Source organism: Bubalus kerabau, chromosome X, assembly GCF_029407905.1.
Source record: "Bubalus kerabau isolate K-KA32 ecotype Philippines breed swamp buffalo chromosome X, PCC_UOA_SB_1v2, whole genome shotgun sequence".
Taxonomy (NCBI): Eukaryota; Metazoa; Chordata; class Mammalia; order Artiodactyla; family Bovidae; genus Bubalus; species Bubalus kerabau.
In genome coordinates, this window is record NC_073647.1 from 48155586 (window position 1) to 48179267 (window position 23682).

The 23682-nt window shown below is 40.4% G+C and overlaps 1 protein-coding gene across 5 annotated transcripts in view; it reads right to left on the reverse strand.

The window, feature by feature from the left end:
* The window catches only part of VAMP7 (vesicle associated membrane protein 7), an 81495-nt gene extending 58863 nt beyond the window's left edge, over positions 1–22632 (reverse strand). For all 5 annotated transcript variants that reach the window (XM_055565542.1, XM_055565538.1, XM_055565539.1 and 2 more), the window contains exons 1-3: positions 22482–22632; positions 8435–8589; positions 1915–1972 (exon numbers count right to left, since the gene is read on the reverse strand). In XM_055565542.1, coding sequence (XP_055421517.1) covers positions 1915–1972; positions 8435–8589; positions 22482–22496 — 228 coding nt within the window. In that variant the 5' untranslated portion in view covers positions 22497–22632. The remainder of the gene's footprint in view (positions 1–1914; positions 1973–8434; positions 8590–22481) is intronic.
* Positions 22633–23682: the final 1050 nt, after the last annotated feature.

Sequence of the window (23682 nt, forward strand, 5' to 3'; positions counted from 1 at the left end):
TACCCTTGCCACCTCTTCTTAGTATCTTCTGCTTCTGTTAGGTGCATACTGTTACTGTCCTTATTGTGCTCATCTTTGCGTAAAATGTTCCCTTGGTATCTAATTTTCTTAAAGAAATCTCCAGTCTTTCCCATTGTATTGTTTCCTTCTACTTCTTTGCATTGTTCACTTAGAAGTCTTTTTTATCTCTCATTGCTATTCTTTAGAACTCTCCATTCAGATGGGTATATCTTTCCTTTTCTCCTTTGCCTTTCGCCTCTCTTCTTTTCTCAGTTATTTGTAAGGTCTCCTCAGACAACCTTTTGCCTCCTGAGCTGACCACAAATCAAAAAAAGATCATCATTTTGAAGTGTTATCTTCTCTTACTCTACACAACAACAACAAACCACTTCCTGGTTGGATTGTGATGTACGACAAAAACTGGATTTTCCACAACAACCAGCTCAGTGGTTGAACTGAGATGAAGCTCCAAAGCACTTCCCAATGCCAAACTTGCACCCAGAGAAAAAAAAAGGTATTAGTCACTGTTTGGTTGTCTACTGCCCATCTGATCCACTACAGTTTTCTGAATCTTGGCAAAACCATTAACATCTGAGAATTGTGCTCAGCAAATTAAGGAGATGCACCAAAAATTGCAATGCCTGCAGCCGGCATCAGTCAACAAAAAGGGCCCAGTTCTTCTCTGCAACAATGCCCAGCCACTTGTCACATAACCAATGCTTCAAAAGTTGAATGAATTGGGCTGTGAAGTTTTGCCTCATCTGCCATATTCACTTGACCTCTTGCAAACTGACTACCACTTCTTCAAGCATCTCAACAACTTTTTGCAAAGAAAATGCTTCCACGACCAGCAGCACACAGAAAAAGCTTTCCAAGAGTTCATCAAATCCTGAAGCACGGATTTTTTTGCTACAGGAATAATCAAGCTTATTTCTCATTGGCAAAAATGTGTTGATTGTAATGGTTCTTATTTTGATTAATAAAGATGTGTTTGAGCCTAGTTATAATGATTTAAAATTCAGGGTCCAAAACCGCTATTACTTTTGCAGAAACCTAATAAAATCATGCATTTAAAAAATTCTGGGAGTGATCCATGAGCAGCAAAGAGGTCTGTGATACAATAAACATTAAGAACCATGACCTATGGCAATCATGCCAGTTCCAATTTAAAAATAAGTACATAACCTAGTCCCAGCCAGTAAGGCATGAAAAGTCTGCTTTGAAAGTGGGAGAAGGGAAAGGTGTACCTCTGGGGAGTTTCCTCATTCCTGCAGGAAGAGACCTGAGAAGACATAGCCCCTCTTTTTTGGACACAAATAAATAAGCACGTAGCTCTTTGAAACCATAAGGGAAATGTGTCCAAGAAGAAGTCGACACTAGGATTACAGAGAGGAGAGAAGACCTTGATGGCACTGTTAAGGTATTGAGCATTTTGCATCAAACTACAAATACTCAAAAAATAACCTACCAATGTAAACTATGGGTTTACAAAGTTGATTATAATGTGTTGTGATTCTGTTTTCCCAAAGTCCACATACATTAGAAAATTCACTAACTACTGATTAAAGGAGTGAAATAATCTATTTACTATTTCAGATAAATTTTGAGAGGGTCTGATACTGAAGAATCATAATAATGAACACCAATTTTCACTATACAATAAATTAAGTGTAGAAGTTATAATAAAAGGTTCAGCTAAAACTCTACAAAACCAAACTGATTTGCATATACCCAGATATCAACTTTTTCTGTGATTTGCTGCTCTACATGACAAATGCAAAGCATAAAAAACAATTCTGAGCTATAGAAAGTTATATTTGCGTCAACTTTACCCACCACAGATACAGATAATTAAGAACTAACTCTACTAATTTTACACATAGTTAAAGAGCAACATGTCCTCAAATTACTTACATCATCAGTGATACAAAGATATACAATCCTGTCTTGGCAGATGTAATGAAACAGATAACTGTAGAATAAAAGATATAAAACTTACTGTGGTTATGAGCAATATCTCTTTCACTTCTATCTTCTATCTACGTATAAGAAATTTTAGAACTGCCAACATGACCATATTATTTACAAATACTGTCTATTTTCCCTCTCCCCTATATACCTATTTCTCTCAAGTCAAACTTGATAGAAATAAATAAGAAATTAAAACAGGGTCTCTATCCTATCTAAATAGTGCAACATGATGCACATTATCCATAAAAATAATATCTAAGAAAGCATACTTGGATTGTTTTTGCTCTGCTGCATGGCATTCCGGATCATAGTTCCCTGACCAGGGATTGAACCCAGGCCCCAGCAGGGAAAGCACTGAATCCTAACCACTGGACTGCTAGAGAAGTCTCAGATTCTTAAGGCTTGAACAAGAGATGACATCTGAAGGACACATAATTAAGATAAACACCCAAATGGGCCACACAGAGCAAACATTTTTTTCTACCAGATACTCAACAATAACATATATTTGGCATCGACTCGGAGCCAGTTATTGGGTTAGGTGCTGAGGATACAAATAAGCAAAATCATCAGTCCGTGCCTTCAGAGAATGAAAGTGCAGGCAATTGTGGAACTGCATAGTAAGGAGGATGATAAAGAGTTAGAGGGGAGGGGAAGAGTTCAAGGCAGTACATGGTGCTATGGGGATATAGAAGAGACACCTATATCTATATAGAGGAGTTTGGCAAAGGGTAACTGGAGGACATCCCGGAGCACATGTCTGAGCTGAATCTGAAGACTAAGTAACAGATGGCAAGAAGAAGAACAAGTGAAGAGAGTTCTGGAATGAGAGACCAACAAGCTTAAGGGCTTTGGGATAAAACAGCACATAATGGGTTTGAAAGTAAAATTAATTAACATGGCTAAAGTATAGAATGTACGGAACAAAAATAAATGGCTTCCACAAAGGAGGTTGTAAGCAAGCAAATACTTTCAAATCTTGTATAAGGTTTTCAAGTCTCACTATATCTATACAATCCTAAGAACAACGATCAAGTATCAAACAGTCTTAGCAAGAGGACAGTGTGATCAGAACTGCCACAGAAAAGGATGCTTTGGCTAGAGTATGAGAACTAATAAAAAGGAGGAGCAGGCAAGAGACTACTGAAGTACTGAAGTAGAACACTGAAGGAAACAAACTAAAGTACTATGGGCAACGAAGAAGGAACAGAGAAAAGAACTTGAGGACTGGCTACTGGGGTTGAGGCAGAGGGATAACTCGATTTTGCTTCCCAGATTTCTACTCTGGGCAAGTAGATAGACAAGAGTAGCTGCTGAATTGTATCATTAATGTTCACATAGAGGTTTGATATGAATTATAAGGAGGTATCGGAACTCAAATGTCTTCCTCCACCACTCTGAAACTGTTCACATCAACTCCACCAATCATTTCCACACTCCATATCCAGTGGCTCTTTCTGACACATTTGATACTGCTGACCACTTCCTTCCTCTAGAAACTGCTCTCTCTTCACTAGATTTTTTGACACCAGGCTTGCCTGGTTTATATGGTAATCTCTTTCCCTCTCTGTTGATGCTTTCCAGCATCCTCAGTCCCCTGCTTTTCTCACAAAGACTCCTTGGAGGGTGGCACCCACTTTCATGTTTTGCTGCCGATACCTGTTTTCAGCTAATACAATTACACTGATTTCCAAATCTAAATCTGACCTATCTCCTGAGCTCAAGGCCTGAATATCCTACTGTTGGTTAGACATATCTAACTAGATATACCATAGACAAACACAGCAGGTGCAAAAATGGAAGTCATCATTTCCCCCACAAAATTTGTTTCTGCTAAACCACACTTTTTGCCTTTTCATACTTTTCATGGGGTTCTCAAGGACTTTGGAAGTTCTTTGGAAGGATGGATGCTGAAGCTGAAACTCAAATACTCTGGCCACCTGATGCAAAGAACTGACTCATTGGCAAAGACCCTGATGCTGGGAAAGATTGAAGGCAGGAGGAGAAGGGGACGATATAGGATGAGATGGTTGGATGGCATCACCGACTCAATGGACATGAGTTTGAGCAGGCCCCAGGAGTTGGTGATAAAACACAGAAGCCTGGTGTGCTGCAGTACACTGGGTTGCAAAGAGTCAGACACGACTGAGTGACTGAACTGACAGAACTGAAACCACATTTAGAATTGATGCTTTCGAACTGTGGTGCTGGAAAAGACTCTTGAGAGTTCCTTGGACAGCAAGGAGATCAAACCAGTCAATCTTAAAGAAAATCAATCGTGAATACTCATTGAAAGTACTGATGCTAAAGATGAAGCTCCAATACTTTGTCCACCTGATGCAAACAGCTGACTCATTGGAAAAGACTCTGATGCTAGGAAAGATTGAAGGCAGAAGGAGAAGAGGTCGACAGAGGGTGAGATGGTTGGATGACATCACTGATTCAATGGATGTGAACTTGGGCAAACTCCAGGAGATGATGAGGGACAGGGAACCTGGCATGCTGCAGTCCATTGGGTCACAAAGAGTCAGACACAACTTGGTGACTGGACAACAACAACAAAATCACACTTGGGAGTACCTTGGTGCAAAGACCATAGGAGGTAATGAGGTATGGTTGTTGCCATCAAAGAGCCTATAGTCATGGTACAGAGACAAAAAATGAGGATTGCAATTATAACACAGTGTCAGAAGTGCTATAATGGATAAACACAGGATACTATGCTGCTGCTAAGTCACTTCAGTTGTGTCCGACTCTGTGCGACCCCATAGATGGCAGCCAACCAGGCTTCCCCCCGGGATTCTCTAGACAAGAACACTGAAGTGGGTTGCCATTTCCTTCTCCAATGCATGAAAATGAAAAGTGAAAGTGAAGTCACTCAGTCGTGTCTGACCCTCAGCGACTCCATGGACTGCAGTCTTCCAGGCTCCTCCGTCCATGGGATTTTCCAGGCAAGAGTACTGGAGTGGGGTGCCATTGCCTTCTCCGACAGGATACTATGGAGACACATAAAAAGGAGGCACCTGGCAAAGTCTTGGAGTTTTCAGGGGTTTCTAGCAGAGGAAACATAAGCTCAGGAAGACAAACTCAAATTTTGAAAAAGTAACAGCTATTGCAGAGGCTAAAAAGAGAGAACAAACCCAGAACTGATATGCACATAGCTAAGTATGGCTGAAGAACAAAACTGAGGGCTCAAATAATGAGAGATGAGGCCAGAAGAGGCAGATCTTGAAGAATTTTTCAAGTTGTGTTAAGAAACTTTATCCTGAGTACCTGCTGAAGGAAGGGACATTATTAGAATCACCCTTTTAGAAGGATTAAAATGAAAATTAGAAAGTATTTCATTTGGGACCTGTAAAATAGGAGGGGAAGGACATTCCAAGATGTAAAATCAAGAAAAAAAAATATACCAAAGCTTAAAATAACATAGATTGGTCTGGTAATGACAAAGATATCTATAGAGACAAAGATGTAAAAGTCAGAAATAGACAAAATACTGAAGGCTTAGTTTGGGTTTTAAGCAAGAAAGTATAATCTTAGGAATGTTAAATACAGATATAAGGAGGGACCAAGTAGAAGCAGAAAAACCAGTTGTGGTTTAGTCGCTCAGTCATGTCCAACTCTTTGCAACACCATGGACTGTAGCCCACCAGGCTCCTCTGTCCATGGAATTCTCCAGGCAAGAATACTGGAGTGGGTTGTCATTTCCTTCTTCAGGAGACCTTCCTGATCCAGGGATCAAACCTGTGTCTCCTGTGTTGCAGGTGATCTGCATTGCAGATCTATTCCTTACTGACTGAGCCACCAGGGGAGCTGAAAAACCAGTTAGGGGGAGGTCATTAGGAATGAGAAACAATGAATGCCTGAACAAACACTATGATGAATGTGGAGAGAGGAGACTGAAATACCTCTTGTAGCTGAATGGCAAAGATTTGGTGAAGAAGTCAAATGTGATTCTGAAGTTTTAAGGTTAGCCAGCTGAATGACTGGTGATGCTATTAATGAAAGAAAGAAATAGCAAGAAGGTGGTCAGATTTCAGGAAGAAATGATTTTCATATAATAAAATGGAACTTTTTATTTTGGTATACAGTAATAACACTGGAAAAGACCCTGATGCTGGGAAAGATTGAAGGAGGGAGGAGAATGGGATGACAGAGGATGAGATGGTTGGATGGCATCACCAACTCGATGGACATGAGTTTGAGTAAGCTCCGGGAGTTGGTGATGGACAGGGAATCCTGGCGTGCTGCAGTCCATGGGTCACAAAGAGCGGAAATGACTGAGTGAACTGAACTAACTGAAATAAAAGATATCTTTGATTGGGATAATGGAACATGATTATAGGAAAGAAACCAAGGCAGAAGTTTAAAAAGAAAGAAATAACTCAGTGACGGATACTTACTCCAAATAAGACCAGGTAGGACTGGGTAAGGATGCAGGTAGAAAGACACAGCAGATAAGTTAACATTGCTTTCTTGCAGTATAACCACATTTTCATTGGATTACATAGCCAACTTCCCTTAGAGTTAGATATGGCTATGTGATAAGTTCTGCCTGATAAAATGTGAGTGGAAGGTGCATACCCTGCTTCCCAGTCTTGCCTCTAGAAAGATGACACATGCTTTCCCTGAGCATTTTCCTGGGAACTGACTAGAAACATGATCATTAAGCCCAGCAAATTTTTTAAGAAACCCTAAAGCCATACTCACGAGCAACTGGGGTCATTTAACCCCCAGGTAACTTCTCAGACCCTAAACTACAGCAAAGAGTAGTAGACTACAGAACCTGTACAGTTTCCAAAGATGACAAACTCACTAATACCCATTTTGGACGTGGCCACAGAGGATAATGTACCAGGAAGAGCCTCCGGGAGAACAAAGGGAGAAAAGATGAAGAAATTCTTCCTGCAAAGCAGAACCACTCCTGGATCTGAACAGGAGTCTCTGAAATTGCTGTGTGGTAGTTATTTGAATACTGCTGGGAAGCAGTGACATCTACATGTCAATAAGCCACAGGAGTCATCCCTGGGTATGACAGAGAGGACTGTTATCACCCAGATTGTCTGGACCTGGAGCTGGACAAAGTGATCAGATAAATCTTTGGGGCCACTTCCTGCAGAGAGGAAGTGTGCTTTGGGAAGAAGAGCACATCCAAATATTTTGGAGGCCCAGAACAGTAGACTGGAAGATTGTGAGCTGTCTCCTGATACCCTATAACTTCTTCCAGAGTAATGGAGTTTTAGCTGAGCACATGGCTACATAGCTAGAAATGACAAATTCTAGTCTTCATTTCCAGCTAGGTTAGCTACATAACGATGTAGTGAACAATACGATCAGCCACTTCTGGACTGTGCCTTAAAAAATACCAGAACTGAAGAAGCTGCCTTGGCCAGAATTGGAAGGCACTAATTAAAACTGGCAGAGCCACTCCAACAGTCCTGAAGTCTTCATCTCTGGGCTATCTCATAAATTAACACTGTCTTTTAGGGTCTCTCTGTTGCAGTAACTTACACTAAATCCTAAATGATATAAGGAGTTACTTCTGGAAACCAACAAGGACCTCCTCCTGAGATAGGGTCTAAGGAAATTAGGATGAGTTAGGTATTGAAAGATTTTTAAGTATTAAGGAGGAAGGCTGAGGCAATATTTACGATTACTAAGATTTCCCACCTATGCCCCTTTCAATTCATTCTCCAACCAGCCACAACAGTGATCTTTCTAAAGCAAAATCTTACCATGTCACACCCCAGCTGGAAACATTCAATGCCTTCCCATTGCCCATTGTGTAATGTACAACCCCTTAACGTGGCCTATGAGGCCCTATAGGACTTCTCTTCTGTCAATCTCTCTGGCTTTATTTTCATGACGTTGGGCACCAGTCACAGAGAATCACCCGAAGTTCACTAAATATGCATTATGAGCTCATGTCTCCATACTTCTCTACCAGCTGTTCCTTCTACCTGGAATACCACCCCCCTACCCACTACCTTCTACTCTCTACTGTGATTATCTATGAATTTGACCATCTCCTTCATTAAACTATAACCTCCATTAAACAACGAGGACAAATACTGAGTAATTTCTTGTATCTCTAGCACCACCAAAGTGTCTGGTGACAGTTAAGTGCTCAGTAAATATTTACAGAAAGAATGAACAAATAATTGTTATTTATCATAACTATATCAAGTTTCACATATCCTAGAGCTCTATAGCAGAGTCACTTTTATATCTAACATTTCCATATTGTTCTTTAAAATATGAGTATCACTTAGGTGACAGAATAAAATAATTTTTAGTTAAATTTAAAATTAATAGAACCAGACATTTTCTAAGCTGGTAAAGATTATTGTTCTGTCAGCTTATTCAACTTATCTACTGAGAAGCTTGCTTTTCTAGTTTTCTACTGTTCTGAGTATAATAATATAATTTTTTTTACCCGCTACCCACACAGAGCAGAACTCACTTGCCGTGTGAGTACGTTAGTTTGTTATTTTCAGAAGGTATCTTAGCCAGAATCTGCTCTGTCACCTCCAGGAAGTTGCCTCCACACCAAGCATGTTTGGCAAGGATAGTGGTTCCCCTGGCAACAACAGCAAAAAGAATGGCCATGGCTTCAATCTATCAAAAAGAAAAAAAAGAAACATAAGATTTAGAATATTTCTTTGACATAACCTTTCAAAAGTAACTTACTATTTATCATTTACCAACATCCATCTGGAGACAATATTGACCAAGGCACTGTAAGAGTAAACAGAACAGACTTAACAAGGTCACAGTCTTGTACAAGCCTAAAACATACTGATGTGCATTCAAATATAGAGACAAATCAAATGGATACATATATATACTTTTATGTGTATGTGTGTATACAATGCAATGCATATGATACATACATACACACATAATTGCATTGATAGACAGGTTGCATTTTCAAATTATACAGCACAAACTGATATCACCCCCTGAAAAGCAATGGCCATAGATGGCAAAGGGACAGAAAGATGTCTTCATTCTTTAATGAAGTGATCTCATCTTGAAAATTTATCCTAGGGAAATAGTTCAATAAAAGTTAGATTCTAGATTCACAAATACATGTATTATCAATAATAATAGCCCATATTTATTAAGTACTTACTATATGCCAGGCACAATTTTAAGCACTTTACATTTATTAACTCATTTAATCCTTACATCAATTAAATTAATACACTATTATGACACTTACAGTAAAACGAGGAAACTTAAGGATAGATGACTTACATAATTTATCCAGAATTACTGAACTAAAATTACAGTGGCAAAAGTTGTGATTTAAACTGAAGAAGGATGATTCTAATTCCCACAATTTTATCTCTATACTGTATACTGCCTCTACTATGAAGGCATTAACCATCACAGGAACTAAGTGAAAATAACCCAAATCTTCCACAAGAGAAGAATGGTTCTATAAATTATTGTAAGCTCTTTTATAAACAAAATATTTCAAAAACAATACAGCATGAGTTTAAGACTATAGTAATACCTGGGAGATACTGCAGGTTCAGTTCTAGACTACCACAATAAAGCAAATATAACAATAAAACAAGTAACATGAACTTTTTGCTTTCCCAATGTATACAGAAGATATGTTTATAATATGCTATAGTCTACTAAGTGTGCAATAGCATTATATCTTAAAAAATAATATTCATCTTAAATAAAATACTTAATTGCTAAAAAATGCTAACCATCATGTGAGCCTTCGGCAAGTCATAATAGTAACATCAGAGATGACTGATCACAGATCACCATAACAAATAAAATGAAAAAGTTTGAAATATTGCCAGAATTATTAAAATGTTACACAGAGACATGAAATGTGCAAAATATCATTGGAAAAGTGATGCTGACAGACCTGTTCAATGCAGAGTTGCTACAAACCTTTGATTTGTTTAAAAAAAAAAAAAGGCAATATCCATGAAGCACAATAAAGCATACTGCAATAAAAAGAGGTGTGCCCATATTTTCCTCATATTTATGAATTTATACTATCTTTCCCCACAGAACAGTCAGGTTTGTCTAATTTAATGCCATAAACTTATAAAAGGGATGAACAAATGTCTTCGTATTCTTCAACTAACTCTTCAACCTAATGTTATTTGTTAACTTGTTCCATTTCATCCAATAAGCCAGAGTCATCCTGGGTGGCAGACTGAGAATCCCTTATTAAAAATTCAAATCCTTGGTAAAATCTCCTGAAATTCTCTTCAAGTAGGCCTGAGGTAGGGCCCTGAAATATACATTTAAGCCAACCCAGTCTCGATGCAGGTGATTCATAGGCCCACATTTTGTGAAACACAGCAATTATATTGAGGTGAGGGAATCCACTGATTCCCTCTTAGAATGTCCTTGGTAAGAAGGACAGTATACAGAAGTGCTCATCTGTCTCTTGAGCTGAACTCCTCTTGAGGTCTCTTCATTTCACTCTCTAACTGAAAGTGTTTCAAGGGTTGTGTTCTCAGCCATCTTCTTTCTGGATTTCTCCAAACACATATGTAGTAGCATGTCTTAATTTCCAAATTACTCTCTCATACATTATATCCCTTGATTCCAAAAGCCTCAACTGGCGGAGGAATAGGACGGGGAGACCACTTTCTCCCCCACAAATTCATCAAAAGATCATTTGAATGCTGAGCAACTTCCACAAAACAACTTCTGAATGCTGGCAGAGGACACCAAGCACCCAGAAAGGCAGCCCATTCTCTTCAAAAGGAGGTAGGACAAAATATAATAGACAAAAAGAGAGACAAGAGTCTGGGACAGAGACCCATCCCGGGGAGGGAGTTGTGAAGGAGGAGAAGTTTCCAAACACCAGGAAACCCTCTCAATGGCGGGTGTGTGGGGAGTTTGGAATCTCAGAGGGCAACATAACCGGGAGAAAGAAAAAGAAAACTCACAGGATACAAGCCTATCTGCAACTACCAGTGGAAGAAGTAGCCCAGATGCTCGCATCTGTCAGCAGTGAGCAGGTGCTGAACAGGGAGGTGCGGGCTGCACTGCTTAGGGTAAGGACCATGTCTGAATGCCCTGAGGGCAATCTGAGGGAGCTAAGGTGAGATAGCAACCCAAACCATGGGGTAGCCAGAGAGAGAGAAAAAAAGAGAGAGAGAGAGAACTTTCCTACGAAAAGCTCTAACCTAAGGCACAGTCTGGCCAGCTCACAGAACAAAGGACTGAACGATCACCAAAGGAGAGCTGGCTGGCTGTGGACCCACCCCTTGCCCACTGGAGGCAGAGAGGCAGGCGTGCAACAGCCATAGCCTGAAGGCAAGGGGCCATCTCAGTCCCAGAGACAGCATCCTCCACCAAACTGTGAGCAGGCTCCCAGTTGCTAATCACATCTTCCTGGTATCCTGGATGGCTGACATCTGCCAGGAGGGTCACAGCCTAAGATCAGCCTCCAAGAGGAGACACATGGCACAACTGAAACATGCTCTTGCAGTGCACCCGGGAAACCAAGGCACCAGGACCAGGGAGGAGATTAAGATGAACAGCCCACATGGGACAGTGCACTCACTAAAAACCTGGTCACCTGAGCTGCTCGGACCTGGGAAGGGCACAAAAAGTATGCCCAACCGAGTCTGTGCCTTTGTGGAGTACCTGAGAATCTGAACCTGAGCAGCTTAGACCTGGGAAGTTCACAAAACGCAGGGCCCACTTTGGACAGTTCCCCTGCAGAGCAACCTGGAGCCTGAGCAGTGTAGACTGGGAAAGCACAGGCCATCGTGAGCTGGGGCAAACCCCATGTGGTCTATACACTACGAGAACTCCCCAAACATGCCAGTGATATTTGTTTGCCGTGTTCCTCCCTCCCCACAACACAACTGAACAAGTGAGCCTAAATAAGTGACCACCTTTGCCCCCTTCTGTCAGGGCGGAAATTAGACACTGAAGAGACTTGAAGCCAAAATAAAGAAAGAACAGGGAGCCACTCTAAAAGTGACAGGTGCAACAGATTAAAACCCTGTAGTTAGCATTGACTAAGCATTGGAAGGGGCCTATAGACTTTGGAGAAAAAGTTAAAGCTGGAACCAGGACTATCTGAAACTGAACTGACCCCACACTGCCCTCAGCAGCTCCAGACAAATTCCTAGATATATTTTACTATTAACATTTTTTAACTTTTTTATTTTTAAATTCTTTATTACTCCCTTAATTTTCATTTTTACAATCTACTATCACCTTGCAAAAAAAGACTATTTTTAAAGCAAATTTCACATATATATTTTTCATAATTTTTGTGATTTTGTTTTGTATTCTTAATATTGTATTTTTGAGAGTCTAAGCACTACTCTAAATTTTTAATCTTTGTTTTTTGGTATTTGTTATCAACTTTGCACCTTTAAGAATCTAATCTTCAGTACCCATTTTTACTTAGGGGTGTGATTGCTGGCTTGATTCCTCTCTCCCCTCTTGACTCTCCTTTTTCTCCCACAGGTCACCTCTATCTCCTCCCTCCCCCTTCTCTTCTCTACCTAACTTTGTGAATCTCTTTGGGCATTCCAGGCTGTGGAGAGCACATAGGGAATTGATTACTGGCTAGATGGCTCTCTCCCCTTTTGACTCCCTCCCTTCTCCTCCTGGTCAGTTCTGTCTCCCTCATCCCTCTTCTCTTCTACATGCAACTCTGTGAACCTCCCTGGGTGTCCCCCACTGTGGAGAATCTTTTCACCATTAATCTACATGTTTTATCATCAGTGCTGTATGGATGGAGAAGTCTTAAGGCTACTGTAAGAATAATACTGGGACGACCCAGAGGGATGGAATGGGGAGGGAGGAGGGAGGAGGGTTCAGGATGGGGAACACATGTATACCTGTGGCGGATTCATTTTGATATTTGGCAAAACTAATACAGTTATGTAAAGTTTAAAAATAAAATAAAATTAAAAAAAAAAAGAATAATACTGAAAGCCAGGGGCAGGAGGCGTAAATCCAAAACTTGAGAACACCAGAGAACTCCTGACTCCAGGGAACATTAATCTACAAGAGCTCATCCAAAAGCCTCCATACCTACACTGAAACCAAGCTCCACCCAAGAGCCAACAAGTTCCAGAGCAAGACATACCAAGCTAATTCTCCAGCAATGCAGGAACACAGCCCTGAGCATTAATATACAGGCGGCCAAAAGTCACACCAAACCCACAGACATCTCAAAAATCACTACTGGACACTTCATTGCACTCCAGAGAGAAGAGATCCAGCTCCACCCACCAGAACACGGACACAAGCTTCCCTAACCAGGAAACCTTGACAAGCCACTAGTCCAACCCCATCCACAGGGAGGAACCTCCACAATAAAGAGGAACCACAAACTTCCAGCCTACAGAAAGGCCACCCCAAACACAGCAATCTAAACAAAATGAAAAGGCAGAGAAATAGTCAGCAGGTAAAGGAACATGATAAATGCCCACCAAACAAAAGAGGAAGAGATAGGGAGTCTACCCGAAAAAGAATTCAGAATGATAGTAAAGATGGTCCAAAATCTTCAAAACAAAATGGAGTTACAGATAAACAGACTAGAGACAAGGATTGAGAAGATGCAAGAAATGTTTAACAAGGACCTAACAGAAATAAAAAAAGAGTCAATCAATAACGAATAATGCAATAACAGAGGTCAAAAGCATCTGGAGGGAACCAACAGTAAATAACTGAGGCAGAGGATAGAATAAGTGAGGTGGAAGATAGAATGGTGGAATTAAATGAAGCATAGAGGAAAAAAGGAAAAAGAATTAAAAGAAATGAGGACAACCTCAGAGACCTCTGGGACAATGTTAAAACCCCAACGTTCAAATCATAGGAGTCCCAGAAGAAGAAGACAAAAAGAAAGGCCATGAGAAAATACTTGAGGAGATAAACTTTTTAACACCATACACAAAAATAAACTCAAAATGGATTAAAGATCTCAATGTGAGACCAGAAACTATAAATCTCCTAAAGGAAAACATAGGCAAAACACTCTCTGACATAAATCACAGCAGGATCCTCTATGACCCACCTCCCAGAATAATGGAAATAAAAGCAAAAATAAAAAAATGGGACCTAATTAAACAACACTTTTACACAACAAAGCAAACTATAAGCAAGGTGAAAGACAGCCTTCAGAAAGGGAGAAAATAATAGCAAACAAAGCAACTGACAAAGAATTAATCTCAAAAACATACAAGCAGCTCCGGCAGCTCAATTCCAGAAAAATAAACAACCCAATCAAAAAATGGGCCAAATAACCAAACAGAAATTTCTCCAAATAAGACTAACAAACACATGAAAAGATGCTCAACATCACTCATTATCAGAGAAATGCAAATCAAAACCAGAAATGCAAAATCAAAATGAGGTACCATCTCACACCAGTCAGAATGGCTGCTATCCAAAAGTCTATGCACAATGAATGCTAGAGAGGGTGCAGAGAAAGCAGGATCCTCTATGACCCACCTCCCAGAATATTGGAAATAAAAGCAAAAATAAACAAATGGGACCTAATTAAAATTAAAAGCTTCTGCACAACAAAGGAAACTATAAGCAAGGTGAAAAGACAGTCTTCAGAATGGGAGAAAATAATAGCAAATGAAGCAACTGACAAACAACTAATCTCAAAAATATACAAGCAACTCCTACAGCTCAACTCCAGAAAAATAAATGACCCAATCAAAAAATGGGCCAAAGAACTAAACAGACATTTCTCCAAAGAAGACATACAGATGGCTCACAAACACATGAAAAGATGCTCATCATCACTCATTATCAGAGAAATGCAAATCAAAACCACTATGAGGTACCATTTCACACCAGTCAGAATGGCTGCGATCCAAAAGTCTATAAGCAATAAGTGCTGGAGAGGGTGTGGAGAAAAGGGAACCCTCTTACACTGTTGGTGGGAATGCAAACTAGTACAGCCACTATGGAGAACAGTGCAGAGATTCCTTAAAAAACTGGAAATAGAACTGCCTTATGACACAGCAATCCCACTGCTGGGCATACACACTGAGGAAACCAGAATTGAAAGAGACACGTGTACCCCAATGTTCATCACAACACTGTTTATAATAGCCAGGACATGGAAGCAACCTAGATGTCCATCAGCAGATGAATGGATAAGAAAGCTGTGGTACATATACACAATGGAGTATTACTCAGCCATTAAAAAGAATGCATTTGAATCAGTTCTAATGAGGTGGATGAAACTGGAGCCTATTATATAGAGTGAAGTAAGCCAGAAAGAAAAACACCAATACAGTATACTAACGCATATATATGGAATTTAGAAAGATGGTAACAATAACCCTGTATACGAGATAACAAAAGAGTCACTGATGTATAGAACAGTCTTTTGGACTCTGTGGGAGAGGGAGAGGGTGGGATGATTTGGGAGAATGGCACTGAAACATGTATAATATCATATATGAAACGAGTCACCACTCCAAGTTCGATGCACAATACTGGATGCTTGGGGCTGGTGCACTGGGACGACCCAGAGGGATGGTACGGGGAGGGAGGAGGGTTCAGGATGGGGAACACGTGTATACCTGTGGCAGATTCATGTTGATATATGGCAAAACCAATACAATATTGTAAAGTTAAAAAATAAAATTAAAAAAATATATATCTATAGTAAAAGAGAGGACACTCTTACACTATTGGTGGGGATGCAAACTAGTACAGCCACTATGGAGAACAGTGTGGAGATTCCTTTAAAAACTGGAAATAGAATTGCCTTATGACCCAGCAATCCCACTGCTGAGCATACACACTGAGGAAACCAAAACTGAAAGAGACACGCGTACCCCAATGTTCACTGCAGCACTGTTTACAATATCTAGGACTTGGAGGCAACCTAGATGTCCATCAGCAGATGAATGGATAAGAAAGCTATGGATTACTCAGCTATTAAAAAGAATGCATTTGGATCAGTTCTAATGAGGTGGATGAAACTGGAGCCTATTACACAGAGTGAAATAAGTCAGAAAGAAAAACACCAATAGAGTATATTAACGCATATACGTGGAATTTAGAAATATGGTAATGATGACCCTATATGCGAGACAGCAAAAGAGACGCAGATGTAAAGAACAGACTTTTGGACTCTGTGAGAGAAAGCGAAGGTGGGATGATTTAAGAGAATAGCACTGAAACATATATGTTATCATATGTGAAATAGATTGCCAGTCCAGGTTCAATGCATGAGACAGGGAGCTCAGGGCCAGTGCACTGGGATGACCCTGAAGGATGGGATAGGGAGAGAGGTGGGACGGCGGTTCAGGATGGGGAACACATGTACACCCATGGCTGATTCATGTCAATGTATAGCAAAAACCACTACAGTATTGTAAAGCAATTAGCCTCCAATTAAAATAAATTAATTTTTTTTAAAAAAAAAGCTTGATCTGACCCTCTAACCTGCTCCAGGTACTGGTCCATTTCTTAAAATCATTTACACACTATCACTGCATCTCTATCTCCTTGTAGTTCTTCAGCTTTCTATAATCTGGCTTTTGCTCTCAACACTCCAGAAAACCATGCCTGTGAAGAACACCAACAGCCTCTACATAGCAAAATTCTATATTCACTTCTCTATTCTCACCTCAATTGATCTCTCAAGAATACTCAACACAGCTAAATAACCCTCCTTCTGGAAACACTCCTACAGGTCTGGCTGCTCCTTCTGTCTCCCTGCTGACCTCTAAATGCTGACTTCCCATGGGGACTGGTTCTGCACTCTCTTAACCCTAGATAAGCTCATCTAGACCTGCCATAATAAACATGGCGTTCTTTGCTGAAGACACATTGCATACAGAAAAAAAACGAAAGGCATAACTAAAGCTGAGGGGCAAACCAAAGACAAAACCCAAGGTGTACCAAATAGTTGAGGCAAAGGTAGATGAATAGAGACCCACAAAGACAGAGGAGAACCAACCAGGAAAGTGAGGTGATCTTGAAGCCAAAGGGGGAAAAAAAAACTTCAAGAAGGAACAAGTGTCACCTCCCAGCTCTGTTCACTGATAGACAGCATTAGGACTGTAAAACAGTCACTGAATTTTTATAAGGAAAGAGGCCATTGTTAAGGGTCGAAGAGACATGCTATGGAGTGGGGAAAACACAAGAGGAACAGTGATGACAAATCATATGGTCCCTGAGACAGAGATGAAAATGTAGCAGCCTTCAAGAAGAAAACTGAGTTTAGCAACAATACAAAAATATCTAGGGTCTTAGTGGACCATAAGTTCTTTATGAAGGGTTATGAGGTAATTGCTTAAAATTCTTATGCTTATGAAATCTTAAAATGACATCAAGTAACAGGGTGTCTTGATCTCTTTAAGTACTCTTGCCATTATACCCTGTGTTGGTTAGAACGCATGTGTAATACTGAGTTCAATTCTGGGACAGTGTATTAAGACCAGACAGAAGTGCAAAGTATGGTGAGAAACCTGGAGACTGTTATCACCCAAAAAATGACTAGAGGACTAGAAATATTAAACATGAAAAAGACTTAGATGGAATGTGACAGCAATCTTAAAGTTTATATAAAGTGTAATCCAATGGCTCTGCAGGTAAAGAATCCATCTGTAATGCAGGAGATACAGGAGATAAGGGTTCAATCCCTGGGTCAGAAAGATCCCCTGAAGGAAGACATGGCAACCCACTGCAGTATCCTTGCCTGGGTAATTCCACTGACAGAGGAACCTGGCAGGCTACAGTCCATGGGGTCGCAAAAGAGACATGACTGAGCAACTAAGCACAAGCAAACAAATCACCTAGAAGGGGGATGACATTATTTGGAATATAACTAGGAACAGTGGATATAAGGATAGCTCTGGAAGCTATGCATACAGTGTTTTAGTCAATTTAAAAAGTCCTCAATTTTAAAAATGCCTGACTATTACATACCGGGTATAAAGCCACAGAAACTTTATTTTCCTCTCAGATGTCACTAACAAGCACTTCTTATTCTCTCCTATATTGCTAAAACTCACACCTATAATCAAGTCTCACATACACCCACTACAATGCTCTTGCAACAGAATCTGTAATGTCTAAAGGAATAGTGGAATAATGGAAATAACTATAGTACAAAGAATACTGCATATGAAGTCAGAAAATATGGTTCTGCTAATAATGAGGAGTATGTGAATGCCCAATAAATGATAAAGCACCATATAAGATCATAGTCAAGAAGAAAAAGAATTAAATTCTAAGCCATAAAGAGAAGAGGAAAAAAAGATAACGAAATATAAAGGAAAGTCGTCTTACCACAGTTCTTCCCTGTTCTCTTACTCACTCCTTGCTTTGTCCCACAGCCATTAATCCTATTCCACTACATCTCTGCTAAGAATCCTGAATGAGTTTCCTGTGGCTGCTGTGACAAAATACCAAAAGATGCAAAGTTGAAAACAACAGAAATTTCTTGTCTCATAGTTCTGGAGGCCAGAAGCCCCAAATCAAGATGTTGGCAAGTCCATGTTCCTCTAAAATCTGTAGGGGGGGAATCCTTCCCTGTCTCTTCCTAGTTTCTGGTGGTTTGCCAGCAATCCTTGGTGTTCTTTGGTGCATCCACGTCTTCACATGGGAGTCTCTGTGTCTCTTCTCATAAGGACACCTACTCCAGTATGACCTCATTTTAACTTACATCCTAATTATATACGCAAAGACCCTATTTCCAAATAAGGTCGCATTCACAGGTAGCAGGGGTCAGGATTCAACACATGTTTTTTGAGGACACAACAAATCCCCGTCTTGGAAACTCACCATTCCTCTCAAATCACTCCTAGTCTCCTCCCTCCTCATATTCATTATCACCCCAATTTGCCTCCCTGACCTCTCAAAAACCTCTATCTTATCCCTTTCCTTAATCATATTAGAAGCATGTCCTTAGAACAATGGACCAGAAAGGCAACCTCCAATTAAAAAGACCTGTTTCTTCTGCCTAGAAAGTTCCAAGGAAAGAACATTTTTGGTTCAGTTGCTGGGGTTCCCCCCCCCAAAAAAAAAAGATATACTATTGGGGAATCCGAGTGAGAATTCTGAATGCAGTTTTTTCTTATAGAGGAATTAATAGAAATTGTGGTGAAGGTCTTTCAGTCCATTAAATTAAAGGTTATATAAGATGTGACTGGTTGACCTAACAACCTAAATGTCATGAGTACCCTTATTTATAGAAAAAAATGCATCCAGATTTTCAAAAAATCTTACAAAGGAATTTTTGGGTTATATCCATTTGTAAGTAAGAGGCTGCTTGCATTTAAAAAAACTGCTAACAAAATAGCACAACAACAATATAAATGCTCCTCCTCAATGAAGGCATCTTCAAATGGAAGCTGAAGATGCTTTCAGAGAACTGAGTATTGAAAAAGGATGAGTCGGTGTTTCTCACACTCAAGTTTATGTGTTTGAACAATTTTTTAAATTCTGTATTTTTATTTTGATAACATTAAAAATATATATAAAAAATAAAAACAAAACAAAAAATATATAAAGTATCCTGGATTATCTACATGTATACCCATTAAATGAGTGATGGCACACAATTCAGTGCTGCGTTTGAATTACAAAGGCATAGGTGCCAAGAAATTCCCTAAAATAACAGTGCTTAATTTTCAATGTACTGGAAGCATGTCTGGCTGCTGTTAGGTTGGCACATCCTAAAATCATAATGACAATCATGACTCAAGCACTCTTGTATTCCTGCTGTGTTTTTAAATCTGTTATAGAGACAAAATTTATCTCTTGCAGTAATGATTTACAAGAGCTGAGACTTTCATCTGATAGTCTGAAAATGACGGTGTGGAAAAATAGCATTAACACATAAATTATCTCAAGCTAAGCAGAAAATAATACTGAAAGGTGTTTGTATCAAGTGGAAACCAAGTAATACTACAATGTGCTATATGAACAAAGGTAGTGCAACTATTCAAACAGAACAAAGAAATGGAAAAATTAACTTGCCACAGAGTGCATGGTAATGGCCAATGCTAAATCAAAAGAAAGCATTCCGTATCATAAATTGTATTACTGCAAGGATATGTATTATGTTTAATCCTTACAACAGTTTATTAGCAGGCTGTTTCACAGAATATATGTCAAGAAAATTAAATTTTCCACCCTTGTATCATAGGCCATACTATTAAACTGGCCCATTAAATTAAATGCAGGTGGAGATGGAAGGTGCTCAGGAAGGTGGCGCTAGTAGTAAAGAACCTGCCTGCCAATACACAAGAGGCCCGTATTCGATCCCTAGGTGGGGAAGATCCCCTGGAGGAGGGTATGGCCACCCACCCCAGTATTTTTGCCTGGAGAATCCCATGAACAGAGGAGCCTGGTGGGCTAGTCCATGGGGTCACGAAGAGTGGGACACAACTTAAGCAGCTGAGCACACTGCATGGAACAAGAGAAGGCATAGAAGTGAGAACATGCTAGAGAAGGTTCATGAACTAGCTGGATGAGATGGAACAGTTGGCATTTGGCAAATGAGACGATTTAGGGATAAGGATAATGGCCATATGTAAAAACAAGGCCTTGCACAAATTAAGTACTTTGTATTTGCTCAAATAGTCTTTCGATTTCAGTTCAACACATGTTCTAAGCCTTCAGTATAGCATACATTGGAGGCATGAAAGACCAGTGAGAAAGGATAGCTATACTCAAGGGAGCCAGAGTACAATATGGAAGACAGAAAGAAACAAATAAATGCAATAAAGTTTAAGAGTGAATAATCTAAGAATGTACACAACTGCTCAGATTTCTTGTGATTATCTCATCTTGGACAATGAAAAAAGAAAAAAAATGCAGGTGTCAGACTGTATATTGGGAATTTCCTCAGTATACAATTATTTCTTCTTGGAAGAGAGGTCAAAGTGTCTATTTTATCCTCACTAGGTTCTCAAAACCCAGCACAGTGCCTTACATATAATAATCCCTCAAATATTTAATAAATTAATAAACACTGAGCATCTTTTGGTTTTATTGGGGGCTTCCCTGGTGGCTCAGATGGTAAAGAATCTGCCTGCAATGCTGGAGACCCAGGTTCAATCCCTGGGAGGGGAAGATTCCCTGGAGAAGGGAATGGCTACCTACTCCAGTATTCTTGCCTGGAGAATTCCATGGATAGAGGAGACTGGTGGGCTCCATAGGGTCACAAAGAGTTGGACACATATGAGTGACTTTCATACACACACATAAATGGTAGATAACTTTATATCCAGTAGGACCTGGCAAGAACAATATTTTGATTACCAAGCTATCTCCCTAAGTAAGATAAATGAGTTGAGCTGAGAGTAATGCAGTCCTCAACTCTTCTCAGAGAGGAAATAAGCAAATGACAGAAAACCACCAATTCTGATGCAATAACCTTGGAAGAGACAAAAGAATGAAGAACAATCATTTATATGGGGGAAAAATAAGATATGTTTATGAAAATCCTGAAATCTGGTCCCAGATCAAGAATATTCTTGTTGGTATTGTAAATATTCTTTTGGGGTGATGCTCTGAGACCCAACCTAATCCTTGTCACTTTCTCAAGACAGGAGATTACCTGTTAAGTAAAAAATACCTGTTCTATTTTGCATTCACCACCACCACCATATAACATCATCTTGATTCTTTCTGTTTGCCCCTTCCACACACACTCACAAATATGTAAGCTACTGAGAGTAGCGATCTATCTTATTACCAGCTATATCCCCTGCAGTTAGAAGACTGTGTAGCTCATATTAGCTGTTCAATAAAAAAAAAATGTTTGTAAAACATATGAGTGGCTCTGCTTTCAATCAACAGCTATTCAAAGTGAAAGAATGTCCAAAACATGACAGTATCCTCTGGGGTCGAGGATGAGACCATGGAGTTACAGGTAGCTGAAAGCAATTCATAAAACATAAAGATAACTGTTTGTGAGGGTTATGGAGGAGGGAGGCGTAAAGCATTTCCTCAAGAGTCTAGTACGCGTTCGGTTCGTTAAATATCGGCCAACAGTAATAACAAGAACATCACCATACAGGTCTGACGCTGAAGAAATAAGTCTGGGCAGAGACAGAGAGTTCCTATTTGAACTGAGGAAGAAGAAATGACAACATTGGGCCTTGGAGGAAGGGCTCGCAGAGGGTTACAAACCCAGAAGTAGAAGGTAAGGCAGAAAGTGACGTCATCGAAACTAGGGCGTAGAGTTTTTAGAAGATTCAAGAAATCTCAAGAGATTCGAAACCTACAAAGGGGTCTTGTGGAATACAAAGTAAGGGAAATTTTAACATTTTTTTTCCCTTCTGTAACAACTTGTGACGCATGCGGACTCTTTCGCTCGAGGCCTTTTTAGGTGCATAAAACGCACTTCACCCAAAGTGAACCTGTCCGACCATTCGAACTGTCGACACCAGAGAAGCCCTAGTCACCCTTCCACTGCCTCCTAATTCCACCTTCCCGTGGGCATCTCTGCGGTCCCCCTGCCGTCGTCTCCCCGCCTTCCACCCCGTTCTCCCCGCTGCTTTTACCTGTCCGGGCACCATGCAAGAACTCGCCGCGTCAGGACACAGCCGCTCGGATCAGCACCGGATCCCAAGCTGCCCGTTCCCAGAGGAGGCTGGACCGGACGCCGCCGGCTTCCGCAAAAAAGCGCCCCGCCCGCGCGCGGCCCCCTGGGAATGTGAGCGCTCATCCAATGGGAGCGAGAGGCGGGGCGGGGCCGGCGGCGTTCCCAGTCCTCGTACTTCCCAGGAGCCGCACTGCATCCTGGGAGTGGTAGTTTCGGCTGGCCTATCGCCGACGCTGTCGCGCCTGCTCAATCAACAATTCTCATCATCAACCACATCAAGCGCTATTCCTCAGAGAAAACGAGAGAATGTAGGGCCACCAAAAGTCCAGCATTGAGTTGGTAGGATCAGTGAAGAACTGAGCTTTACCAACCGTCTCCCTGCTTAGTCGCAGCAGGTAGCATCACCTGTTACTTCATAGATAAGATAAGAAAGAATTCATCTGACAGAAATTCCCTCTACTTTCGCCACGACATTTTTTAACCACTTTGGGTCGCTCAGCAATCCTTTCTCCCATTCCTTTCAATGATAGTTGTAGAGTAGTAGTAGTAATAATAATAATCAACTACTCTTATTAGCTGTAAACTCCCTCATCCCTTTTACATCCCTATTCCTTCTTACCAACTTGAGCTCCACTAATAAACTCGAACTCCACTAAGAAACTCGTCTGTTTCATGTCTCAACTGCTCTCTGCTTACTTGCTCTTTGTTCTTCAGTCGCCAAGTCGTGTCCAACTCATTGCAAGCCTATGGACTGCTGCACGCCAGGCTTACCAGACCCTCATCATTTCCCTGAGCTTGCTCAAACTCATATCCATCGAGTCGCTGATGCCATCCAACCATCTCATCCTCTGTCGACCTCTTCTTCTGCCTTCAATCTTGCCCAGCATCGGGGTCTTTTCCAGTGAGTCATCTGTTTCCATCAGGTGGCCAAAGTATTAGAGCTTCAGCTTCAGCATCAGTCCTTCCAAACAGTCTTTCCAAATCAATTCAGGACTGATTTCCTTTAAGATTGACTTGTTTGATCTCCTTACTTTCCAAGGGACTGTCTAGAGTCTTTTGAAGCACCACAGTTCAAAGGAATTAATTCTTCCATATTCTGCCTTCTTTGTTGTCCAGCTCTCACATCTGTACATGACTACAGGAAAGATTATAGCCAGACA